At 34.8% G+C, this 25,360-nt stretch overlaps 4 protein-coding genes across 8 annotated transcripts; 2 read left to right on the top strand and 2 right to left on the bottom strand.

Moving 5' to 3' along the window:
* Positions 1-1,264: 1,264 nt before the first annotated feature.
* Positions 1,265-3,480, bottom strand: LOC104902381 (uncharacterized). Its single transcript, XM_048634642.2, has one exon. The coding sequence runs from the start codon at positions 3,332-3,334 to the stop codon at positions 1,655-1,657; it is 1,680 nt and encodes a 559-aa protein (XP_048490599.1). The 5' UTR covers positions 3,335-3,480; the 3' UTR covers positions 1,265-1,654.
* A 1,425-nt stretch (positions 3,481-4,905) lies between these two features.
* Positions 4,906-10,172, bottom strand: LOC104902380 (uncharacterized). Of its 3 annotated transcripts, none has more exons than XM_010690140.4 (9): positions 9,954-10,172; positions 8,243-8,486; positions 7,909-7,973; positions 7,755-7,819; positions 7,443-7,529; positions 7,206-7,336; positions 6,440-6,545; positions 5,519-5,763; positions 4,906-5,408 (listed from the first exon to the last, which is right to left on the bottom strand). In XM_010690140.4, exons 1-8 carry the CDS (start codon positions 10,118-10,120, stop codon positions 5,537-5,539), a joined length of 1,092 nt encoding a protein of 363 aa, XP_010688442.2. In that variant the 5' UTR covers positions 10,121-10,172; the 3' UTR covers positions 4,906-5,408; positions 5,519-5,536. The 3 variants fall into 3 exon arrangements, with proteins under 3 accessions (XP_010688442.2, XP_010688441.2, XP_048490872.1); XM_010690139.4 differs by having other exon boundaries at positions 4,906-5,411; positions 9,954-10,171; XM_048634915.2 differs by lacking the exon at positions 9,954-10,172 and adding an exon at positions 9,180-9,503 and having other exon boundaries at positions 4,906-5,411.
* A 3,770-nt stretch (positions 10,173-13,942) lies between these two features.
* LOC104902379 (RING-H2 finger protein ATL43) lies at positions 13,943-15,945 on the top strand. The gene has a single exon (XM_010690138.4). The coding sequence runs from the start codon at positions 14,135-14,137 to the stop codon at positions 15,278-15,280; it is 1,146 nt and encodes a 381-aa protein (XP_010688440.2). The 5' UTR covers positions 13,943-14,134; the 3' UTR covers positions 15,281-15,945.
* Positions 15,946-19,723: 3,778 nt separating this feature from the next.
* On the top strand, positions 19,724-25,046 carry LOC125492281 (anaphase-promoting complex subunit 13). Of its 3 annotated transcripts, none has more exons than XM_048634506.2 (4): positions 19,724-19,977; positions 20,961-21,059; positions 21,170-21,223; positions 24,803-25,046. In XM_048634506.2, exons 2-4 carry the CDS (start codon positions 20,981-20,983, stop codon positions 24,862-24,864), a joined length of 195 nt encoding a protein of 64 aa, XP_048490463.1. In that variant the 5' UTR covers positions 19,724-19,977; positions 20,961-20,980; the 3' UTR covers positions 24,865-25,046. The 3 variants fall into 3 exon arrangements, with proteins under 3 accessions (XP_048490463.1, XP_048490465.1, XP_048490464.1); XM_048634508.2 differs by lacking the exon at positions 19,724-19,977 and adding an exon at positions 20,079-20,260; XM_048634507.2 differs by lacking the exon at positions 19,724-19,977 and adding an exon at positions 20,261-20,402.
* Positions 25,047-25,360: the final 314 nt, after the last annotated feature.

The raw sequence follows: 25,360 nt of genomic DNA, 5'->3' as shown, positions 1-25,360 counted from the left end.
GTATTCAATTATTATTTGTTGAATTAAAAAAAGAGAAGGCAACATAAGCATTGCTACAGTTTACAGAATGCCATTATTCACCACGAAGTATACGTCACATTCTCAACAGATACTAAATAATTGAAAACTTCACTGCAAAGAAAGTCAGAAACAAATATGAAGGATTAAGATTTCTTAACTATGATATTGCTAGTTATAGAAATAACAAGGTAGATTTATCATTCTGTTGAGCTCAAACATTTTCCACAAAAATAGTTTAACCTATGTTCATACGAATGGCAAACCAAATCATACTCTCTCTATGAAATTACCCAAAAAAGTAATCAAGCATGAAACTTAATTTAGCTACTAATTTTTTAGCACCATGGATAGAAACAATGCTAAAGGAAATAAATGGTTATCAAGTTTGGCAACAAATTTATAGGAAGTTACAACTTGTGAAGTGGTTTGGTTGACAAAATTAATACTTGAAGGCGTACCACATCCATAATCAACCAAACAAATTTAAAGACGCTTCAAGGCTGATGAGATTCAATCAGGTGTAAACATAAGGTAAAATTACACGTGATCGAGTCTTATAAGTTCACGTTGGATAAGTTTAGGTGAAGGAAACGTATCCCTATCAGACCCTATGTTCAAGCAAACAACCACTTTACATTGTTTGTGCAAAATGCAAAATTAATAGACACATCATGATTCATAAGACAGGAAATGTAAACAACTTCATAAGACAACAATGCACATAAAAATTTGGGAAATTGTTTCATAGCAAGATATTGTATGTTTCAAAAGAACGAGGGGATCGAATGCCAGACAAATTCTTCTTCACATCCACGACAATTAAATTTCTTCAACACAAGAGATCTAGGGTTCATACCCCTCAATATCAGCAAATGAGGAAGTCTCGAGGCGAACCACACAGTGATGCAAACCATGATAAGCAAGTCTCTTGAACAGAGATTACAAGTCCAAGAGGTCATGATAGGAAAACACATCATTGTGTTAAAAATATTACCGTTCTTTTTAAAACTGTATGAAATGTTCAGACCATTGCAAATTTTTCTTTCACAGGTTAGAAAAACGACCAAAACGTCGCCAAAAGTGTAAATATTTCAATTGCATGTTTACCCTTTCATGAAGGAATAGCTATTGCAATGAAGAGCAATTTGTGAGAAAATTTACTACCCAAATTTCGGGGAAGACCAAGAATATTTGTTGCAAACTCAAAGAAAAACAAAAATTTACAATGTAACAAACTTGAAGATGAATCTAAGAAGGATTTTCAGAATACAAAGTCGAACATTCTCATAAGTCACATGAAATGAAATAAAATTATGCTAAATTCACCTGAAACTTGGTATGAATCCGATCAAAGCTGATTAGTTCGTGACATAAAAAGTTTCTTAAAATCATGGGTAAAGAATGAATTCAATTTTCTATCTTTGATATGACCAACAAGCAATCATAGATATCATGTTAACCATAGAAAATTCAACTATATAAGCATCACTCACTGCTTACTGAACATTCTACTATCTTGTTGATAACAAGACAAAAATCCACAAGTTAAGACAGTCACCTCATGAATTCCACACCAACAAACACAAGAGAGCTTCAACTGCTGCAACCATGATCCAGCAAGATGAAGCAGAAACTAGGCCGACATTTGCTTAACCTTCTTCTTTTTGGTGCGTTTGACCGAAGGAGATATGCTCTTCACCTTTCGAGCTTTCTTAAGAGGACTCTGTTTCTTCTTCTTAGCCCTCTTAACATCTAGAGTTGTATCCCTAATGGGTCCAGGAGACACACCCTTCTTAAGGGCACTACCTCTAGGTGTCGAAGATGGAGGTATCCTCACGCTTTGTGGAGGTAAAGGACTATGAGGTTTCCAGACAATATTATTCTTCATGGCAAATCTAACTTTCTTTGAACTCTTATCATCTGCATTAGGCACAACTTCTTCTTTTTCAACATCATCTTGGTCACCATTAGCCACGGCCTTTGATCTCTTACGCTTCTTACCTGCCTTGCCATTGACTTGAACTGTTGTTGGAGACTCAAGTGCACTCACACCATCACCATCTAGTCCGGACTCAGCAGCAATCTTCTCAAACTGCTTTTGAAGATTTGAAATCGATACCTCATTCAGTTCTAGTGCATCCACTTCATCTTCAACTTTCGTATTCAAACTGTCACTTATGCTAACCATTTCAATATCGTTATTAGAACCATTCCCACTTGCTCCACCAGAGCTAGTAACCCCATTCTTCTTTTTCTTCTTCTCTTTGGAAGCTTTTTTAGATTCCTTACTTTTCTTCTTAGAAGGTTCAACTTCCACAACCCCATTCATTTTCCTCGAATTCTCATTCCCGCGAACTTCGCCATTAATAGGAACCAACTCCGGCACCTCATCATCAACCTCAGGGAGCGAAACATCGATTCCCAAAGAAGCCATCTCCTTCTCCAATTTCAAAAACTCATCATTCAAACCAAATAAAACCTTCCTATTCCCCTGAACACAATCAGGAGACGAACCTAACTCATAAAGCCTCGTTCCGAATCCCATTACTAATGCAATAGTTCCAAACAACACCCTCTCATCCTTACCATCAACCTCGCCGCATTCGCCTAACTTCTTAGCACTCAACAAACCCTTCCCATTCTTAATCAAACAATCAAACACATGACTCTTAACTTTCCCCACAAAAACCTTATTATCACTCACACTCAAAACCCCCAAAAAGGGCCTAAACAACAAATTCAACACCTCCAAATTCAACGGCAAAAACACCTTAATCTCATCGAAAAAAACCGATACAATATGATAAGTAACACCATTACCCAACCCATTATCCCCTTTTCCATCATCATCAACAAAGAAAAAAGCCCTTTTCTCCAAAACCGCAACAAATTCCCTCAAAACAGATAAATCCCAATTCATATTCTTCAACAAAACAAACAAATTCCTAACAAAATAACGAATCAAAAGATAGAATTTATCTAACCTTAAGTGATCAATCCCAGGCCATTCTCTTCGCATGGTGAGAAGAAAGTGCGAAAAATAGGAGAGAGAAAGTGGAAATGGGAGATTAGGGAGGAGAGAGGAAAGACGATTGATGAGATTAGTTTGATTTTCAATCTTGTCGCAGTGCCACATGCAGTAAAAGAGGGCTTTCCATAGCTTTTTGAAATCGTCGTCGGAAATTAGGGTTTGAGAAGAAAGCCAATTGAGAAGGGTTTTTAGGGATTTAGATCGAGATGAAGAGTTGCAGGAAGCTAAACCTTTGATTAGTGACGTACCTAGGGATTCTTGTGATGGTTCTTCGGAATCCATGGATGAAGGTTTTAGGAGAGAGAAAATGGAGAAAATGGAGGGTTTGTGTTTGAGTTTGAGTGAGTGTTTGTTTTAGAGTTGAAACCCTAAAAAATGTATCAACGTGAAATATTGGAAGGTATTCATTCTTTTGGCCTTGAGTTGAAAACCTTTATTACACCCTCCAAAAAAATATACTTCCTCCGTTTTTTTAAATGATTCAAAGTCCGAACTTTTGATACTATTCATAAGTATAATTTTGAGTATTTTTTTAATTTGTACTTAAGGAAAAATATAGTCATATGGAATTTTATTAGATTCGTTTCAATATATATTTTCATAATATCAATTTTATTTTGTAGTTTTTGATATGTGTACCAAATAATAACGGATCAACTAAAAAACAGAGGAAATAGAAGGTATGCACACCTTATGAGAATATATTTTGACTATATATATATATATATATATATATATATATTATATATATATATATTATATATATATATTTATATATATATATATATATATATATATCTCTTACTATAATTGAAAAAATATAAAAATTATGTCATTACGATTCATCTTGAAAAAACTACTCCCTCTATTTCAAAATATAAGGCACGCACGATATTTGAGGTTGAACTTTGACCGTTAATTACTCTTTAGTTATGTTGATAGAAATTTTTTAAAAAATAATGTTATTATAGTATTTTTCAAGACGAATCCAACGGTATAATTTTTATAACGTTTATTTATCATATTATATGAGGTATTTATGGTCAAAGCAAATTTTCATAGATTGTGAATGTCTTATATTTTGAAACGGATGGTGTATATTAATACCATGTACTTATAGTTTTTATCAACATGAATTGAATGTAATGAACTATCACAGTTCGACCTCGAATATCGTGTGTGTCTTATATTATGAAAATGAGAGAGTATTACTTCTATGAGTTATTATGGGCAATGTCGTAATGAATCTAATGATATATGCATACATGAGGATTGCAATAAGCATATGATATATGATAAAATCACGCATCAATCGATATAAGTAGCTTTGACTTATTATTTTCTCTTCTTAATATTAGACTTGAACCGTACTTAATTTTAAATTAATAGTAAACGATCTCTTACAAGACCAACAGTTATCTAGTTAGTTTTTATATGACATAGACAATTTTTTGATATAGTTAATTTTTATATGACATAGTTAATTTTCTTTCTAATATATTCAATTTAAACTCGATTCACCCAAGACGTATTGTAATTCCAATTATGTCCAAGTCAAAATGATTCACTATTACTCTATAGATTACTTTTTGCAATTTATTAGAGGAAATGTAAATACTTTACCTAATAAATTGGGGCCATTGCACGATGATAATTTGTGGCAATGTTGGTTGAGCAGTGATCGCTACTTTTTTTAGACATTGTTGGGCCAAAGCCTTAATGAGGATGCGAGACCATCACAATTCACATATGTGGGCCAAAGGCTTTTTCCAAGGGTAAAGGACTAGTAACTTACAATAGTTAGTCGCAAGGAAACATGATATAGACGAGATTTGATCCTGAACGCCACCTCCTAAACAAACACTATGAATATATGGTCATGTCTTACAAGTCTGCAACATTTTCATGAATGAATTACACAAGATGTTGTAAGAGCATAAAAATGGAGATTGGGGAGCTCTCATGATTAATTTTCTGAAATTCTGATGTTACCTTTGTTGATAGATAAACCCTGTATCACTGAAGCACAAGGAGATTTTCTCAAGAATTTTTTGAAACTTCGTAGCGTAGTGGGTATCTATGTTGCTCAGACACGGATTGAGTGTCTACTCGGATATAGGTGTCCAAGTGTCCGGCTCGACTATTTTGTACCCAAGTGAAGCGTCGAGTTGGACACGACAAGACACCCGGTTTTTGAGGTAAGTGAAGGTGGCGGAGTAACACCTCCTCATGATTAAGGATGCGCCACGATTTAACAAAAAGACCTTTTATAAAAGCTCTGTGATTTCCATCCTCTCCCCATCACTTGATTTAAGTAATGGCTATGAAATAAATAAGCCCTTGAGATCTCAATGAGCTTCTAGTAAGAACATAGGAAGAACACATGTAGAAGTTAGAACCTATACAAAAGTTGGCATACATATTGGACATTTGGACTATCCTTGTCTAAGTGACTCTGTTACATACCTAATTTATGCAGAGTCGTCATCGTTGAATGGTTGTCGCCGGCTTCGAAATGTAAGAAGATCTCCGGTGACTTGAAACGGCATGTTTCCATATCAGATTGGCATACTCTGGATGATCTACAAATGGGTTTCTATTGTGCTGGAAAAGCCTACATACTCTTTCATTTCTCAACTTTTCCTCCTGAGATGGAGGGTCTAACTCATTCCATTCCAACAAAGTAGTGAGTAATCCCATCTCCTTCTTCACTGAAAAAAACGTAGACCATACAAAATGATAAAAGTTTAAACTCAGATGTAAATAACCACATGTGACCACAAGAATACTAGATCAAGTTGATAGATTATGATGGTTGATACACATAAAGTTCCGGCGAATTATGATTATACGAAAATTGATACCTATAATCCTAATTATGCCCCCTCCTCTACAAAAAAACTCTGGCCTGTTTTAAAAAATAAATGCTTCTCTCCCCTTTTGGCCTATCAATACACCTTGTTATACGAATTTAAGAAGTCGTAAGGCATGCGACTTGGAAAGACACGTCCGCAGTTGAGGGGTCATAGTTGAAACTATTCACTTCAATTTTTCCGAAATTATAAGGCACAATATTTGATATATGTTGTATTATCAAAGCTAAACTCAGACTTGTACTCCTAAACAATAATAAGCTTACTTGAACTCCAGGAAGCATGTCCTGCAAGGCAGAATGTCTACTTCTAAGAAGGTCATTGACAGCCTAGTTCTCCGGAGTTGCACAAAATAAAAATTGACGTGCTGAAAATTTTATGCTTCATGTTGAAGGATGTCTTACAAATTCTGCTAATTCCATCTTTAGGCAATCTCATTCTCACAGTCTTTCCACAACCATTATAAAGAAATATAAGACTCATCATATACTTTAGAATTCAACTTCCGACCTACCCATGCTTGGAGAATCTGATAGGCGAAGAACAGGACCTTCAGCAGATTGGTGAAACCCATAACGAACAGCCATGTACATCACTGCTCTTGCAACATCTCCTCTGACCTGGAGACATTGAGATGAACAATAATGCACCTAGTTTATTATTATCATTCATATAGTACTTTTAAGTTTCAACACTGGAAAGCATGAGCTCAATAACATAACCTGGAACAAGTTTTTCAAAAGACACCACTCAAGAAATGAAACCATCAAGAGAGGACATTCTCAGAAAATCTTGATGGTTTGAACTATGTTTTCATGAGGCTTTCCTTTTTCCCCCCATTGTTTGAAATCATAGATGACAATATCTACTGTAACTAAATCAGGAATACTATGTTATGGGTCCTCTCCGACACCCCGGAAATCACTAAGCGATGAGCCATAATGATTTCCATTGGCATGCTCAAGTGCTGCCTCCAAGCAGCAATTTCTCTATAGAGAGACTTATTTCAAAGCTAAGTTCTACCAGAAGACACTGAATCGACAGACACATAACGAATAATGATGGCTCTGAATTCTGATGGGATTGCTATGGATGTGAAATACCCTTGAACATGGGAATCAAAGCCTCGGACGTCCGAAACTTCTAGAATGAGTTCTAGAGGGCTCTTGTAAAAGCATCCAAGGAGGTTCTAGAGTGGAGGGACTGTAGCTGAGACTACTAACTGTGACCAATACAGGAGCAGCAACCCCCCAAAACCCCTAAAGAACACAGGCACATACCTGGTAAGGTGGTGCCCATATCTTCGTATCTGTTTCTGTGTCAGAAGCAGCTTCCTTATTCGCAGGCTTCATACAGTGTGTTGACCCAACTCGGCACTCACCAAAATACTTGTTCCCCCTAGATGAATTCACTGCAAAAGAATTTCAAAACCATGAGTCACATAATAAGCTAAAATCCTTTTTGAAAGAGATTTTTTCTCATTAGGATCAAGTTAGAGTGAAATTAGAACTGATTACCATTTACATCTGCTGGACGAATGTTATGCAAATCTGTTAGAAATGGACCACGCGTAATTCCATAAGAACGAGGCCAAAGATGTTCTCCTGAAAGAGGATTGGATAGTCACTGAAAGTACATGCAATTGCATAGCATGGGACATTTGCATTAAATCACCAAGGAAGAAAAATTGGTTGTGTAAAGCAAGCATTGTTCCAGCCTTCATGAGATGAAATCTTATACTTAAAATATTCTCTTATGTATCATAATCATGCACATTGAGCTTCGAAATAAGGATAATAAACACCGAAAATACAAGGAAAGTCTCTCACTGTTCCAGCCTTCAGGTTTTCCAGCTAGACCCTTGGGAACAATTCTGCCCGAGTAGATTTCAACTCTGTACAATAGAATTCAGCAATATATTCATTTATAGGTGTATATTTCAACAGCATAACATCCAGCAGAGTTATTGATAGGTGGACATACATCCCAGATGACGCCTCTGGTTCATCCAAATCAGCAGCATCAAGAATCTTAAGAGCATCCCACACCTGTTTTAAGGTAGACCCATTTCAGTTTCACAGAACTCAACATTCCTATGTTCTCGAAAACTACAACAATTTGACTTTCATGCTTGCAAATGCACAACTTTGACCATCAATATCTTAATAGATATTTTAAAATTATATATTGACGCCATTCCAATAATATTTTACATGATAACACTTGTTTAGTAATATTAGTTAGAAAATATGGTCAAAGAGAGATGAAAATAGTGCAAAAGTAAAGTATATATAAGCGCACAGAATCTCATAAGCACCTCTTTGTATGATAAGGAGTGATGTCCAGCTATGACGGAGTTCAATTTTCTACTTAACGCTTTACCTTTCAGATCGTTGATGCTAGCATAATAACTTTTAACATCTTCACAAGCATACTTAATTTGAAATGATGAATGATCTTCGGCATTTGCATCCGGACAAAGGAAAACCAAGTATAAGGAGATGATCCATGAAGCCAATCTCGGCAAGTTGCCATGGACAGATGTCCAGTCCAGAAACCTCCTGAAGATGAATAGAAATCTCTTATCAGTATCACATCAAGTTCTTGCTTCTAATAAAGCACAATGTTCAGCTATCATATGGCAATCTTTTCAGGGCCTCATAAAACTTCTAATTTTTCCACTTACACAATGATGGAATATGCAAAAATCTGTAAAAACAATTTAGAATATTCTAGTTGATTGTGTATCTCACTTTGTATATCTTTCAGACATGTTTTTTTTATATGAGATATGACAAGAGTCCTAGCATGGAAATTATTCCAATATCTTTCGTGTTGTCCAAGCCAATGTTTTATTTGGGCTTTTCGCACCACTTCTTAGACGCCAAGATTAGTGCCGGGTTTGTGATAACAGGACTCGTTTATAGTCGATCTCCTCAGAGCTTTGATCAGCTCACCCCAGTTCTAGCAGTAGACTTGAGAAAAGCTCAAAGCTTGATCATTTAACCCAGTGTTACCCAATTCGACAACACCCCCCCCCCCCCCCCCGCCCAATAGGGATTTGCTTGGGACATGTAAATGGTACTTTCTTGGGATAATTTAACAACATTAAGTAGCGAATTACGTCCCCATACTCCTATTTGTACCGCGAATCAGGTAACACTATATTAAACCAACTCACATTCCGAACTTCACTTGTTTCAATTAATGATTTAGATTAAATCACAACAAAAATCCAAATTTCATCTCATCACCTTAGAGTGTTTGGCATCTTGTATAAACTCCTCCATGTAAAAGATTATCTTTCCAACCCAAGCTCCACAAAGTATCATTGATTCCATTCTTCACAAAAAGGAGGTTCTTTAATGCTCATTCGACGGCTAAATGACACTTTCCAAAAACTTTAGGGCAGAATAATAAACTTCAACATTAGTCTTTCTTTTTGTTAATAAAACCTAAAACCCCATATCTGTTCACTGTTATCAACTTGTCATATATCAACTTGAAAAACAAAATCCCCTAAATCCAGAATTTGAGACCCACCAAACATCTACACTAAAATTTGTTTCCTTCCTTTGTTCCATCATCTACAAATTCCATACAAAATAATATACTATCTACAAATAAACATATACTACTATATGAAAAAGAACCAAACTTAGCTTATAGTATTAAAGATAAACTAAAGTTACATACAAATCATCAAACATATATTAGTGGGTAATCGGAAATATGTTGGATGACTAACAATCATCTACAAATTCCACACAAAATAATAGAGTATTATCTACAAAAATAACATATACTACTATATGAAAAAGAACAAAACTTTGCTTGTATTAAGATAAACTAAAGTTATATACAAATCATCAAACATAAATTAGTGGGTAATTAGATATATGTTGGATGATTACAATTATATAATTCAACAACTGGGTAATTTAGTTTCATAAGGGTACAATAATTGACAATAAAGATGAGAGAAAAGAAAAGAAAAGAAAAGAAGAACCTTGATTAAATTAACTAACCTGGAAAAGGAACTGAATTTGGTACAACAACAACTGAATTTTCTAATTTTCAGGGGATAATGATAATTAGGGAGGATGTAATTGAATTTATCATAATTAAATTGCTGAAAATTGGTTGCTTTGATTTTGGGAAATGTTGATATGCTAGTTAGTGGGTTACTCAGCATTCTTGAATCTCTTTGATTTTGTTGCTAACCAATATAATGCTTCACCAGTTGTTTTTTCACCCTTTCCTATTGTAGTCCCTCTGTCGTAGGTTCTCGCCAACTTATTTTCAGTTTAGTTTAGTTGCAATCAGTTAAGTTTAGTTTCAATATCATTTCTATTAGTTATAATTTGATTCAGTTCAATTCAATTGTAATCAGTTCAATTGTAATCGGTTCAATTCGACTTAGTTGTTTCATGTTTCCTAGCATTTATGGTGGGTTCGAAATTCTCCTAAACTTATCTCAATTGATCTAAATTTTAATGAACATATTGTAAGTTATTTTTATAAGGTATTCGAAATTATATTGGTTCGGCAATTAGTGAATAGTTGATAGTTCTTACCTGATTATAGTAGATGACAGTTGATCGTATTAGCTGGTTTGACTAGCAAACTGTATTTGTTGTTTGTATAAATGTGTTTGATAAGTAGATAATAGTTGATTGTTTTTTATTATGCAAAATGACTAATAAGGAAATGAGGATATTCTGTTTTGTACTTTTTATTGTTTATAAATATAATTTTGAAAATTTTTAGGATATACATATAATTTACAAACTCATTCCTGAACATCTAATAATGTCAAAAGGTTGTTCTCCTAACTTTTCCAAAAGAGCTTTTTGGACTCAGACAGCTATTTCAAACTTCTCTTTACCGACACTCAAATTAGAAGGTTGACTAGTCAAATCCTCTAATATGAGCTTAAACCTCTATTTTTTCCCCAAACTTCTCTTTACCAAACAAGGCTTATAACTTACTTGAACAGTTGAACTAATTGAAATTATCTAAACTTAATTGAACTTACATTAATCTTTTTTTTTTAAAGAGAAATTTCATTAACTAAATGCCAAACGGCATCTACAATAGATACTACAATAGATATTAAAGAAAAATAAAATACAATTAAACAAGGTTAATCAAATTTATCTTCGAAGAAACTAAAATCTTGTTTTTTTTATATGCACCCTTAATATTTAAAAAATTATATTTGGCAAGGATCAACTTAATATTACTAACTACTATAACTTTTAAGAGGGTTTTGTGAAGAAATTCAGGAGATTCTACTTCCTATTTCAACCAAACAACTTTCTCATTTTCAAATTTCAGGAAATTCTACTTCATATATTTTCTTATGTCAACTAGAGGTGATCATGAACCGGGCCGAACTTTGGCCCAAAAAGTGGCCTGTTTCAACCTAAAAAAAACCGCGCCAAAGCTCGATATTTTGGGCAGGGCCGAAATTTGGCCTATTTTTCCAAATACAGGTTTCCCGTAACTCGGATTGGCTGCGGGCCGGAAAAATGTGCCAAAAACCAACCCAAAATCGGGGTATGTTAATCTTAATCACCTCTAATGTCAACCAAACAACCACTAGATCTATTTTTACGACTTTACAAGTCAAGATGAGTACAAATAATAATTAAACTCCACGAATTTGAATTTAGCTCATACCCAAATTAATTAACGTATATATGGAAACTCGAGCTCAGCCCAATAACTTTGAGTTACATGTTTGTTTAATTTCCTTAAACTAATCTTCTGTGTATCCTATTAATAAAGGGGGTAAAAGAACAGTATTTGCAAAAAAAAAAATCTTGAAAAACACCATAGACTAGATATTAATCACAAACAAACAACATGCACATAACTACATAAGGTCCCAATGAATACTGAATAGCATTTGTGTCCTTGTATATCCATGTTCTACACATCAAACCACAATCAAATCCTTCGTTTTCTTTCTTCTCCTATAGTGGTAAGTTAACAACCAACAGATAAGTGCATGCATGTTTAAGTTTCTTACAGTTTCTTTTTCTGTTTGATATTGACATTTCTTAGTGAGAAAATGCATGGCGGCTGCCTAGCTAGCTACTAGCTCATTTAATGGTCTTAACTCTTAAGTAGTAGTAGCAACTAGCAAGTATATCATGTGTATCTTGATGCAATTCATGGAATTCATCTAGAAATGGCAACGAGTCGGACTTAGACGGACCGGATTATACATAATCCGACTTCGACCCTATAAGAAGTCGAATTTTAAATCCGACTCCCGACATCGATCTGAATCCAAAAATCTGAATCCGGTCTACTTAAAATCCAAACACCCGTCTCTAAATCCGACCCGACTTAAAATCCGAACATCTGACACTGAACCTGATCATAATTATTTTTCTGCCTATTTTTATAATAGAATAGTCTTCTATAATACAATAATCTAATCATCATAATTTAATTTAATAATCATATGAAAATCTTATATAGTACAAATAATCTAAATATTACTATTATTTTTAACAATCATTTATTCAATGAGAAAATCCTATATAATACAATTGGCTAAAAGTCGAATTCAGGTTATACATAAATTATACATTAACGTAAGTAAGAAAATCATAAATTATGCAAAAGTGAAAATCAATGTACACACAAAAATCATAAAAAAATCAACAACTATTAGTAATTTTAATTTCAAATATTTATGATCAAAGTTATACATTGATAAATATGAAAGACAAAACATTATAACCAGGAGTGGAGCCACCTTAGTCATAAAGGGGTCTATTGCCCCCACTTGATTTTAAAATTCTTCGGGTTTTTTCTAACAAAATTTGAGATATTTCATGATTTGTTAGTAGTATAAACAAGTTGAACCCAGTCACCCAGTAGATGTACAATATCATTGTGACTTTGACTCCACTAAATATGTTTTCTAGATCCGTCGCTGATTATAACTAATAAAAATCGGAGAAAATATATACAAGATTAAGTAGACAACTTAAAGGGTGTACAAATTTCATCCTCCAACCACCCTAATTTTTCCCATCTTCATTGTCTCTCTTTTCTAGTCCTTGTGTTCCGTTTCTCCTTTTCCCCAACCATCCTTTTCTTTTGCAGTACTTTCTGTTTGTTTTTATCTCTAACTCCAACCATTGTCCCATTTTCATTCTATGATTTCTATCCCCAAACCTTTTTTTTATCCCGTTGAATCACACACTAACACAACCAAAACATGTAGCGCTGGCCTGGCATACTTGTATGCGCTTATAGCCAAAAAAAATTGTTCTCATCTGCTTAGAATGTAGAAACAGGGATCAAGTAACGCTTGATCTAGTGGTAAAAGTTTGGCGTCATTAGGGATTTTTTGGGGTGAAGTTTTTCTTACTATTCTCCCTCTGATGTCCGATCCTTCCTCCAAGGAATCTGACCTGAAAACCTGGCTGATTATACATATGCCAGGTACCAAATAAATTACCTCCATAAAAAAGATTCATATACTTCCTCCATTTTTTTTAGATGTTACACTTTCTATTTTAGGAAGTTTTAAATTAGATGTTACACTTTTATTTTGGGTAATAAACTCTCTCTATCTCTCTCCTATCACATGTTCACATGGGACCCTTTTGTTTTTCATTCTCTCTATCTCTCTCCTCTCCAAAATTTACTTAGGAGTCCGTGATTTGAAAAGTGTAACATCTAATGAAAAACGGAGGAAGTATAAACATTTCAATTTTCAATGTGACTAACAAGTAACAACCCATATTTATTGTATACTATACAACTACAAGTACATCCCATATACACAACAACACACCAAAACAAAACTACTTCATGATTCATACATGTACTCTTCCATGCACTTATATAGTAAAATAAAATATAAAGTAAAATTGAGTGATGCAAGACATGCAACGCAACCTCTTTCTATTTTTGTTTTTTTTACCTCTTTTACATACTTTTCCCCAACTTACTACAGTATTAATTTTCAAACCATAAAAGAGTGTATGTAAAAAAAATTTAAGAACATTCCCTATACAATGAATGCCACTCTAACAACCTCCTCCCATTTTCCATTAACGGCATTCCTTTTTATATCTCTACTTTCTCTCACTTCTCTATTCTCTCTAATATCATATCGTATGGAACATCCATTATATTTCTCAGTTCCATAAACTCATATAATTCTCTCTTTTACACCATGAAAAAACATTCACCATTTTTTTTCTTCATCATTTTTTTACTGTCTTCATCTTTTACTAGTTCCCGCCAAATCTCACCATCGCCGGAAAACCAACCACCGCCGTATTTTTCACCGTTTAAACCAAGTATAGCTGTTGTTGTTGCAGCTGTAACAACTTTATTTTCAGTTACTTTCCTCATTCTTATGTATAGTAAACATTGTAAGCAACGACCCGGATCGAACGACGCATCCGGGTCGTATTTTGTTGGTCCAGACCGAAAAAATTCAGGGATCGATCCCATTGTGATCGAGTCGCTTCCAGTTTTCCGGTTCGGCTCGCTCCGTGGGGAGAAGAAAGATGGGTTGGAGTGCGCGGTTTGTTTAAACCGGTTTGAACCGGCGGAGATTCTCCGTCTTTTGCCTAAGTGTAAGCATGCTTTCCACGTGGAGTGCGTCGATACGTGGCTCGACGCTCACTCCACGTGTCCACTTTGTCGTTTTCGGGTCGAACCGGAGGATGTCCTGTTAATAGACAGGACACCTGCAGCAGACGATGTGTCGGTACCCGAGACCACAAATCGTGTCTCGGGTCGACACTCGTCTGCCACAACAATAATAACACCAACAACCGCAGACGTGACGTCAATGAGAAGGTCATTAGACGGATCAATGATAGCAGTCGATCAAAGAAAAGACGGACTGCTTCCGACAAAAGACGCATCGCGTGCATATAAAACTAGCAGTAATAACAACAGTAATAGTAATAGTAACAGTAACAGTAATAGTAATAAAGAGAAGAGAGTACTAAGAGTAGTAATTGACCAACAACAAGAGAGATGGAGTGATGTACAACCGTATGATTTGTTTTATTTACGGTCAGAGATGTTGATGAATGAGGGCCGTAGATCTTCATCATCATCATGTAAGAGAAATAATCATGGGGTGAGAGTACAGGGGATTAATATTAATGGTGGGAGTGGCAGAAATGTAATTAATGAGAGAAGTGTGTCGGAAATCACAGGGTTAAGCAGGTTTTCTAGCAGAAGAAATACAGGAGGAGGTGGTGGTAATGAGGAGAGAGAAAGAGAAAGACAAAGACATAATGGGGCAATTGCCAGGTGGATGGCTTGGATTTCACAATCTAGGCCACATGTACATACATGAGAGCTTAAGTTGTTCATTCTTCAGATTTTTGCGGATATATATCAGGGTAATAGCGTATTTTATCAGAATATACTTCATTAATTTTATGTAGGAATTTTTTTTTGTTTTGGAGTTGGCATAATACTTTCTCTGTTATGAAATTATTGAGAGAAGTGTTTCATTTATTTCATAACGGATAATGTATTATTTTGATCATGAGATCAGAGTAGGGAGCATGGAGTAGAGATGGTTTTTTTTTTAACATTTTTACCCTCTGTATTGTTAAAGTGAGGGTATGAAAGGTGCGGATTTTACTAGAATATTGGGTAGAAGAGAACCAATGATGTCTTCGTCTAGTGGTTAAAATTGAGGTGTGTAAACGATAGGTTATAGGTTCGAATTCTCATTCTCTTTTTTGTAATTTGTACTGCCTTTGTGGCTCATATGAATAAAAAAAAATTGGATATAAGAGAATACTCCCTCTGTTTTTTTTTTATCTTTCTCACTTGGAATCTTGACACTATTCATGCATAGAAAGAATCTTCTCAAATGTTCTCAATTTATAAGAAAAAACATAGTCATGTGGGGTCTTGTTTGATTCGTCTCAATTAGTACTTTATTAATATTCAATCGTTATAATTTTTACTAATATATAATGAAAGATATTTAAGTTTTAAAACGTGCATTGGAAGGTGCGCATAGGAAAGTGAGAATGATAAAAAAAAACAGAGGGAGTATTAGTGGAAGGGTAAAAATAGAATGTTTAGAAAGATTAATTTGGATATTTCTGATGTGGAAAAGGACCTATATATTGTTGGTCATTAAATTTATGTGATGCAAGTGAACATGTTGAAATGCTAACTACTTAGCTACTATTATTAGTTATTATTTAACTTATGTGCTCTTATTTAAGAAGTAGTAGATTTTCTAAAGGAATGTTAAAAGATAAATTTATATTTAGGGGTTTTCTTTAAGAAATAAGACTCAAATCTAATAAGTTTAGATTGCTTCATTCAATATGATTTAGTAAGTTTTTTTTAAAAACTTTTAATAATTTCATCAAGTTAAGCGAGGTTTCAATAAGTTCTAGTTCATTATATAATAGTTTTTATATAATTCAATTGGTTTAGATTAATTAGTTTCATAACAATTGGTTTAGATTAGTTTCATAAATTTTAACACTATGAAACTTTTGAAACTTAACATGAATATACTTATGAAGATTTTGCCATGAAAAAAATTGTAGAGAAAGTGAACAATAAGTGATATATCTGGTTGAAAATCCCTAAACGTGTAATGTTTTATATTAATGTTTTTGTCATTGAAAAAATTTATATCATTGTAATAAAAGGTACTAACTTATATATGTCAATTTGACTTATTGATTAAGTTTTAGATTTATATGCTTTAAAATCATATAATTAAATAATATATCTTCATATAACTTTAAACTAGCTAATATTTCGTATGATGTATGATTGGACTTTAGCTATTAATCAAGCCTATATTTTGGCCCAATTCAAATGAGAATATGTTGAGAGACTATATTAATCACACAAATCAAAGTATTATAATGTTATATGGTGAAAAATCCATCTTGACAAGAAACTAGTGAAAGTGCATAAATGAGGTAATGCTAGACATTATTGTAATACAGTTAAGTGTGAATCATTAATTGAGTCGAGGTTTGATCGAATATATCTGAATTCAGTACAACTTAACACGCATAAGTCATTAAGTGATGAAGGTTCTTGTATATTAAGTCTCATTCTTTTGAATATGAGTGAGTTATATTTCTCCCCCTAGCACAAACTAGTTATATATTTTCTTTGTGTAGTGTATTCCTTTAAAAAATATCTTCTTAGCATCCTGTGCATCCAAATGTTAAACATGAGTTAGAATTAAGTTCAAGTCGTTAATGAGTTCACTCATGGTACACCCGGGTGTACCATGATCATGGTACACCTAGGGGTATTTTTGTAATAAATTAGAACTTCAGGTGCTCATTTGACACCAAATTTGCTCATATGGGCATTTTGCTCATTTACTCATTTACTCATTTTGCTCATTTTGTAATAAAAGTGTGTGCTCATTTCTTAAATGAGTAGAAATGTTTGCTCATTTGCTCATTTGTTCATTTTGCTCATTTGCTCGTTCGTTCATTTTGCTCATTTGGAGAAAATAGTCTTGGGTGTACCATGAGCATGGTACACCCAGGTGTACTATAAATATTCTCGTCGTTAATTATATTAATCAAGGCATAAGTTCTTGCTTGGCTCTCATTTGTTATGAGAATTAAGATTTTGATTTTATTAAGAAGAGTATTCTTTCTTTTAGGCATGAATTGTTTGGCGATCATCAAGGAAGTGCTATAATTTATATGGAAGGAACAATATGCTACATGAATGTGATTATATTATTATGTGAAATAGGACTTGAGAAATATTTATCAAAATGTATATTTGCTAATGCTTCCCTACATCTTCTACGAACTTCCATAGACATACATTAACACTTTTATATTTCTTGCTTGTTTGTTTTATATGTGAAGGAGCTAAACATGTGTGCTAACTTAATACATACACTTTAGCAAAGTTCAAAGGTAAACAATATGTGAAGGAGCTAAACATGTGTGTTGCGTTGCTAAGTTGCTTTTTTTTTTTTCTATTTTTTTAATATAAAAAAAAGTGAAAGTATTGGGTCAGACCGTCTGACCAATACTTATTGTCAGACGGGCTGAGCCCAATACTCAAATGGCCTTAGTAAAAGAACGCAGACAATTGTCGCCCTTCTTTCCCTTTACCCCTCCCTCCTCACTCAACCACCACTAACTCCGTCGCATCTCACAAATACCATTTACGCACCCATATTGAGAACTGAGATTTGCTCTTGCTATTGTCTGCGTTCCCATAGAAAGAAAAAGGACGAGCACGATGACGCTTCATCATAATCTCAAACGTTTCAAAAACTTTATACATATTCGATACATTATCATTATCCAGGATTACAGTTGGTAAGAAGAAATTAAATTCCTATCGCCTATCTACATCTCAACAGTCAACCCATAATATTTGCAAGTGAAACGCTTAAGAGGGGAAAATATCAATTTACAAGTATTAGCAAATGGAAAATATCCAGGATTTCAGTGTTTTTTTCTTCAACATCAATACGAGGTTCTTTCGATCTATACGTGTAGTAGTTTTTTCTTCAATATCTATACGTGTAGAAGAGTGGAGGAATGTACTTTTTTTCTTTCGGTTAGTATTTTTTTTTTTAGTTAGTTGTTTTTATCTTTCAGTTGGTTTTTTTAATTCTTCAGTTAGTTCTTTTTTTCTTTCAGTTGGACTTTGTTTTCTTTCAGTTGGACTTTGTTTTGTTTCAGTTGGACTTTGTTTTGTTTCAGTTGGACTTTCTTTTGTTTCAGTTGGACTTCGTTTTGTTTCAGTTGGACTTTGTATTCTTTGAGTTGGACTTTGTTTTCTTTCAGTTGGACTTTGTTTTCTTTCAGTCGGACTAACTGAAACAAAATGAAGACTACTTGAAGAAAAATGAAGACTACCTGAAAAAGAATAAAGACCAACTGAAACCCAAGTAAAGCACAAAAACCAACTGAAAAACAAAGAAGACTAACTGAAAACAAAATGAAGACTACCTGAAAAAAAATGAAGACTACCTGAAAAAAAATGAAGACTACCTGAAAAAAAATAAAGACTACCTGAAAAAAAATTGAAACCACCTGAAAGTCGTCCGACCAAGATTATGGTCGGACGAGTCCGACACAATACGTTCTCAAAAGTGAAAGTAAAATTAACCATACCATGATTAAGTTAGGCATAAAGTTGATCTAGAAAGTCCAGCTGGAATTTTGGGCGGGTTTGGGCAAATTTTTTTGGCTCACGATCGGGTTCACTTCGACTTTTTTTTTTTTTTTTGGCTTTGTGCAAACAAAATAATTATTTTTTGGTTCGAAAAGCCGTTCTTAATGACCCGAAATAACGGGTCTTGGATACAAAATTTTGGCCAGATCCGGCCCAGGATCAACTCTAGTTAGGCATAATTTAGATGCTGTATTTGACCCTTTTTTTTGTTGTTGTTGTTGTTGTTGTTGTTGTATATAACACTTATGTAACTGAACTTGCATTAACCTAACTAAAATTAACAGAACTCAACTCAAGTGAAAACAAGTCCAAAAGAACAAGACCTAAATTATATTTTAATCGAGTCAAATTCTAGTAGGCCCACCGCTCTCCTTAGAGGTGGGCATGGGCCGGGCCAGCGCGCGGGCCATCCCGACACGAGCCCGCTCGAGGCTCGACCCGTCCCATTGTCCGCTACGTGGGCCTATCACAGTTAAGAAATTTTATTTCAAACCCGCATCAACACGAGCCCGCCTAGATGGCCCAATGACCGAACGCCCATTTCCTTCATATTTTAGCATAAAACTACCCAAAACTCAAAAAAATAACACAAAACACGGTCCAAATCCGCAAGAGACACGATCCCGGCCCGCAAGCACGTGGACAAAATCCGGAAATTTCAAGCCACGTCCGCCACTCACGGGCTCGAACCCGGCCCGGCCTATCATTTCTCCAAGCTCGCGAGCCGAGCCCGTGAACAGGCCCGTCCTGTCCCATGCCCAGGTCTAGCTCTCCTTCCCCTGACTCGCTGCACCGCCAACGGTTTACTCGACGCAACTCAGCCTACAACTTCTGCGACAGGTATTAGAAGTCTGTGTTTTTTTTTTCCCCCTTTTATCTTATTGTCTTATCTTTGTTTCTCAAATATATTTACCTTTGTTTCTACTGGTATGAGAATGTAAATTGGGTAATTCAATTGCAAATCTATTTACATCAAACAGAATAAACAAAAGAAAAAGAAATGAAGCTTTTCAAATTAATAACCTCCCCAATATCAAAATTTGGAGAGAAGAAAATTGAAGATTGAATTCAATTTTGTGGTTTTTTAGATTTGGGAATTTTGTTGTGTTGTTGAGTTTTTAAGGTAGATGTTAAATTTTGGTTCTTTTGTTGTTGAAATGTGGAGGCTTCTTGCATGAGTTTTGGTGAAAATTCATGATTTTTTTTTACAAAGATTATCAAACTGATCAAAGTTCAACATCACTATTTATTCTGCTACTGGTGTTGTAAGTGATACATCACAATTTCAGACCTTTTTTTTTTTTTTATCGCTAATTACATAATTTTCTATTTTGTTGAAAAAATAGTTTCAAGCAGAAACTGAGAAAAGTGAAGAACAATTAGTTAAAGTTTAGACTAGTTGAGTTTGTGTAATTGTAAATTGAGTACATCTTTAGTATCTATAATGCTGAGTAAAAAATTGGGAGAAAGAAATTCTACTTAGTTGAGTTTGTGTAATTGTGTTATGTGTATAAATTAGCAATTCACAAATGAAACTTGGAAGAACAATTAAGTTGACAAGTATTTTTTGGTTTACAAATTAGACTTCTTAATTAGATATAATCATTAGAATCATGAAGAGAAAACAAGAGATGGGTATTATTTTTTTGCTTTTCATAATGGGCATATGATGAAAATGGAGATAATTTTAGTCCAAATTTTCATGTTGCTTAATCAAATAGTAGTACTTTCACAATTTTATGCTACCCCTTATCCAAAATCCTGGATCCGCCACTTTGTACTATAACTGATGTACTTGAATTTTCTCTCAACTGAATGATCAGAATTAGCAGAGAAGCGAAAAATGGCGGAGTTATTGAGCTTAGGTATCCTTATTGATATTGTTGATGAAGATTGGATGAGAGATACTCTTCCACATGATGGTGACAACCTCTACCCTTCTCTCTCTTTTTCTCTTCTGTTTTTAGTTCTTTTTATGTTCTTCTTTCTTTCTGAATTTCAGTTTTTTTTTTTGTGGTTGTGTTTGTTTCAGAAATTGTCTTACCACCAATGGCAGTTGCTCGAACTGAAGATGCTGATGACCCCAGTAAGTCCTCTTTCTCTCACTCTCTTTCTCGGTCTTTTTGGTGCTTGTTTTGCCTTTAATTAAGTCCTTAATACTGTTTCTACCTCTTCAGTTTTCTAATTTCTGTGATGATGGATGCTAGTTTAGTATGTAGTTAAAGAAAGTTTATTTTGTGGTTTATTAGATTGTCGTGGTTTGAAGGGGTCTGTAATTCTTACAGTTTTTCTGGGTAATATGTGCGGTGTGCCATATGAGAGTAAAGAAGGATTATTTTTGTAATTGTAGTAGCTTTTTTCTTTCTTCTGAACGGCAGATGCATCTGGGATTTTCATGGGTTCTTCTCTGATTAGGTCTCCGACTTGATTGTAATGCAATTTTTGTATCATTGGATTTATGATGGTTGCTTGTATGTTCTTAGCAGTTGTTTGGTTGCACATAAGAAGCCGTATGTCTTAGGATATTATTTTTCTGATGTAGTGGCATTTTCAAAATTTTGTTTCGTTTAGTATTGGGAGCAACTTTCATGGGAAGTTCCACATACTTTCTCCATTTTGCGAGAAGTAGAACTTTCTAACTTATGCAATTTCCTATGTTCTGGTTCACCAAACAACTTCGCAATCTTCCCCTTTCTAGGAATTTCCACTTCCTAAGTTGTGTCTACCATATAAGCACTTAGCTTTACCTTTCGTCGAAATCAGTCTTGTTGGAGTATTTTGGCAATTACAGATTTGTTTGATGGGGATTACATATTTGTACTTGCCTTCTGGTGACACTATGACTCACTGGTTGTGGGCTGGTGTCTAATCTTAGATTTCAAAAGGCCTCAATGATAACAAGGAACAAAGGTGGATTCTTCTCTAGTTTTTGTCGTTTTCTATAAGCGTTACATGGAAATCTAGGCTATCATAATCAGAAAGCCCACAACAATATTTACTTAGCAAAACTAATTGGGGAACAACTGGCCAGTTCATCCGGTTTATCTATAGCCAGATGCTAATCATAGACAAGAATACATATTTGGCTGCGAAACCCGGAGAAAAGCAATAATATGCTTTGCCATATACAACTAGGACACATGAAGTAGATCAATGTTGATATGGAGAGTGTTTGGACACTCACATGCGGCCTTGCTTTACAATCTTTAGGGAGCTTAACTAGTGAAGTAACAAAATAAAATGAAAAGATAACTACTAGAGAGTAGAGATTGTAGTTTCCCTCTATTTTTGAAGGTTGGTGATTGAATTTAGACAGGATATGGTGAAATTGGCGGAGTTGGACAATCTCAAGTCTCAACATGATCACTGAGAGAGTTTAACAGACATTTCAAAATTAACTATGTTTCTTTGTTAAGATCGATGGCATCTATTAGTACCTGAGTGCATATATTTAGTAGCTTGAGGAATGAGACCTCCCTTGCAAAAAACTTATTTACTATATTTTAAGGTCTCATCCAATTTAAATATAGAATTTGCTAGATCAATAGGCATTTCCCCCACGAAATCGGGCATTGCAGACTTTTCTTGATCTCTAGAGTTTTTGATTTGGTTAAGCTAAGCTTACACAGTCCATGATTGTTATGGGAAGACTAAAGATGATGCTTTGCACCATCTAGACTCATGTTTAAGAACCTTGTGGGTGAGCTCAAAGATGTGGGTACATCACCAATATTTTTGTGGTAAATGACGTCCGGGAAGGCTGATGGTAACTTCTTTTTATTTTTTATTTTTTATTATGTTTATGGAATTAAGATTTGTTATTCATGTTTTCCTTACGTTGTTTGAACTAGGGCAAGTGGCCTAAAAGTCTTGAGTGAGGATCATTGGCTTTAGATGCTGAATGCTACAAGATTGTCATCTTGACTTAATTCTCAAGTGGAAAGGTTCAAGCATGAGGATTAATAGTTGCACGCCTAAAAAATTGATATCTTCGCAGCTTTACCATAGAAAACCTTGAACAATTATTAAACTAGACATCGTGCTGTCTTCCTTACATGATTATTAAACCTTTAGCTGGATGTCCGATAGTTGAGAATGAATTGCCAAGGTTCACCTTTTCTTGAGTTGAAAACAAACAGCAGCATATGTGAATGAACAAGCTAAGTGTTGTGCTTCCGTATAATGAACATTGTCATGTAATCTTAAAAAAGCTTTTCCTTTCCTATACTATATTCTTTCTAGATCAATGTTGCAAGTGAAAGTTAAGGGCTTGTAGTGCAATATTTTCCTGCAACATTTTCCAGTTCGCCTATGAGAAATGGCCGGTTTTGTATTTTTCATACGCAAAAAGTAAACAAAATACTTAGGCTATGTGAGGTAATGTTACATGTTGCAAATTTAATGATGCTTGATATTAGAGCTTAGGTAACTTGTTAGCGGAAGGAGTCTTAAGAGGAAATACTTGGTTTTTTTCTATTGTGTTATGTGCTCCTTTTACAAGCATGCGCACATGATATATGTATATCAAGATTTAGCTAGAAGAATTCACTTTGACGAATCATCCTTCCGTATTGAGGTAAAAAGTTGGGTTCATTATTGTTCACTGGAAGGGATTGTTGTCCAAATGTCTGATGTGTCCCATGTTGAGGTGGTATCAGTACCAAGGGCTTCTGGATGGTGTTATGGATTTGGTTTTTTCGTCTCTCTCTCCCCAATTTGTCATCACCCTTCCAATTCTTGGACTGAGCTTTAGATGTTTGTGAACTTGAGAGCATAGTCTTTGTTGCTCAAATCTCAATATTCCATGGTCCAAAAATTTACCTGTTTTTATGGACCGTGTTACAAATTCAAAATTGGCGAATTTAATTCCTAAAGAGGACATTGTCAATGCATGTTTGACTTCAAGATGTAACTTAGGAAACAACCCGTCTGTATGTTTCATCCTACTCTTTTATCAACTATCAGGAATAGGATTGGGAAGTTTTGTCTATTTACTTTATGTTACACAGATTCTTCATTTTACCTCCAATGTCCATGTTGGATCCCGAACTCTCCAAAATGGGGATATGAACTCTTCAATACTTCCTTTTGGGACAAAACCATGAACTTTTTTTCTATCACATAATCGATTTGGATAGTTGGACTCGTGCCTGTGTCCAATACACATTTAGGCACGCATGTTATATGCCTCACTTGTTGCACGTCTAAAATATGGCTTTCCCCTTGGTTCTTGGGTGGGCCGAGGATTTGAAAATATGGACTAGAATCTGAATAGATGAATATACATTTTCTTTCGGCCTGTTCATAAGCTGAGTTTTGTTCTGAAATACATAGTTTCAACTTGCTTTCACTTGGTTTTTTGTTCAGAGGGGATTCAGATATGTCCTCCTCTACTATGCTCAACTAGCCAAATTCCAGAATTGGGAGTTTCTGCTACAACTAATTCGTCGGAGGATTTTTTTTTCCTCTTTTGAGGCGATTAGGATATACCCTTCTCTCTGTCACTGTGTTCAACTACCCTAATTCCAGTATTGAGTTTCCATTACAACTATTTATTGTCATTTTTAAGTAAATACTTCTCCTGTTAAAATCGTGTTTTTCCCCTACACTTTTCTTGCAAAAGCTAAGTATTGGTTACGCTTTGTGATTCTGTTTCTCTGCACAGACGAAGAAACTCCAGTAGCCGATGGAGATACTTGGCACGATCTTGCATTGGGTAGGCAGTAATTGCGAATTCTGGCATTGGAAACAAAACAAGTATTTGCAGAACTTCATGTAGCAGAAGATTGACAATTTAGGAGTTCTGCTCTTATTGTTTTAAGATGCTCAATGAATGAATCAACAATTATGTTCATCAGGTGGTTGGTTGTTTTCTTCATCTACATATTTGGCATTATTAGTTGTTTCAACTCTGTACGCCTTATTCAGTTGGTTGGTCACTTGGTTGATTGCATGCATTGATGCATTACTCAGTAGCTCACTATTAATCATGCATGTGGTGTTGAAGTTGAATCCACCCAAAAGTTGTCAGATACTGAGAATCTTAGCACAGTATAAATTAGAAGTATTTATTTTCTTTTAAGGGGGGATGGACTGGATCACATTCATAGGTGGTATGAGCGGCAAGTGATAGCCTAGTGGTGTTGGCATCACCTCCGATTCCAAAAATCCTGGGATCGAGTCTCACCCCTTATAAGGAGAGATTCCCAATTTTTCCTTTTTA

The sequence above is a fragment of the Beta vulgaris genome, chromosome 8 (genome assembly GCF_026745355.1).
Source record: "Beta vulgaris subsp. vulgaris cultivar EL10 chromosome 8, EL10.2, whole genome shotgun sequence".
NCBI classification, from domain to species: domain Eukaryota; kingdom Viridiplantae; phylum Streptophyta; class Magnoliopsida; order Caryophyllales; family Amaranthaceae; genus Beta; species Beta vulgaris.
This window is presented reverse-complemented; position numbering and strand designations above follow the sequence as displayed.

What these genes read in the sequence shown, in the direction of transcription:
- LOC104902381 (XM_048634642.2), bottom strand. Translation starts at nt 3,334, where the DNA reads ATGGATTCCGAAGAACCATCACAAGAATCCCTAGGTACGTCACTAATC.
- LOC104902380 (XM_010690140.4), bottom strand. Translation starts at nt 10,120, where the DNA reads ATGCTGAGTAACCCACTAACTAGCATATCAACATTTCCCAAAATCAAA. An exon ending in AAATTCAGTTCCTTTTCCAG is followed by an intron (nt 8,487 to 9,953) that starts GTTAGTTAATTT and finishes ATTCATCTTCAG; the next exon opens with GAGGTTTCTGGACTGGACAT. An exon ending in CCAGAGGCGTCATCTGGGAT is followed by an intron (nt 7,820 to 7,908) that starts GTATGTCCACCT and finishes TCTATTGTACAG; the next exon opens with AGTTGAAATCTACTCGGGCA.
- LOC104902379 (XM_010690138.4), top strand. Translation starts at nt 14,135, where the DNA reads ATGAAAAAACATTCACCATTTTTTTTCTTCATCATTTTTTTACTGTCT.
- LOC125492281 (XM_048634506.2), top strand. Translation starts at nt 20,981, where the DNA reads ATGGCGGAGTTATTGAGCTTAGGTATCCTTATTGATATTGTTGATGAA. An exon ending in AGATACTCTTCCACATGATG is followed by an intron (nt 21,060 to 21,169) that starts GTGACAACCTCT and finishes TGTTTGTTTCAG; the next exon opens with AAATTGTCTTACCACCAATG. An exon ending in TGAAGATGCTGATGACCCCA is followed by an intron (nt 21,224 to 24,802) that starts GTAAGTCCTCTT and finishes TTCTCTGCACAG; the next exon opens with ACGAAGAAACTCCAGTAGCC.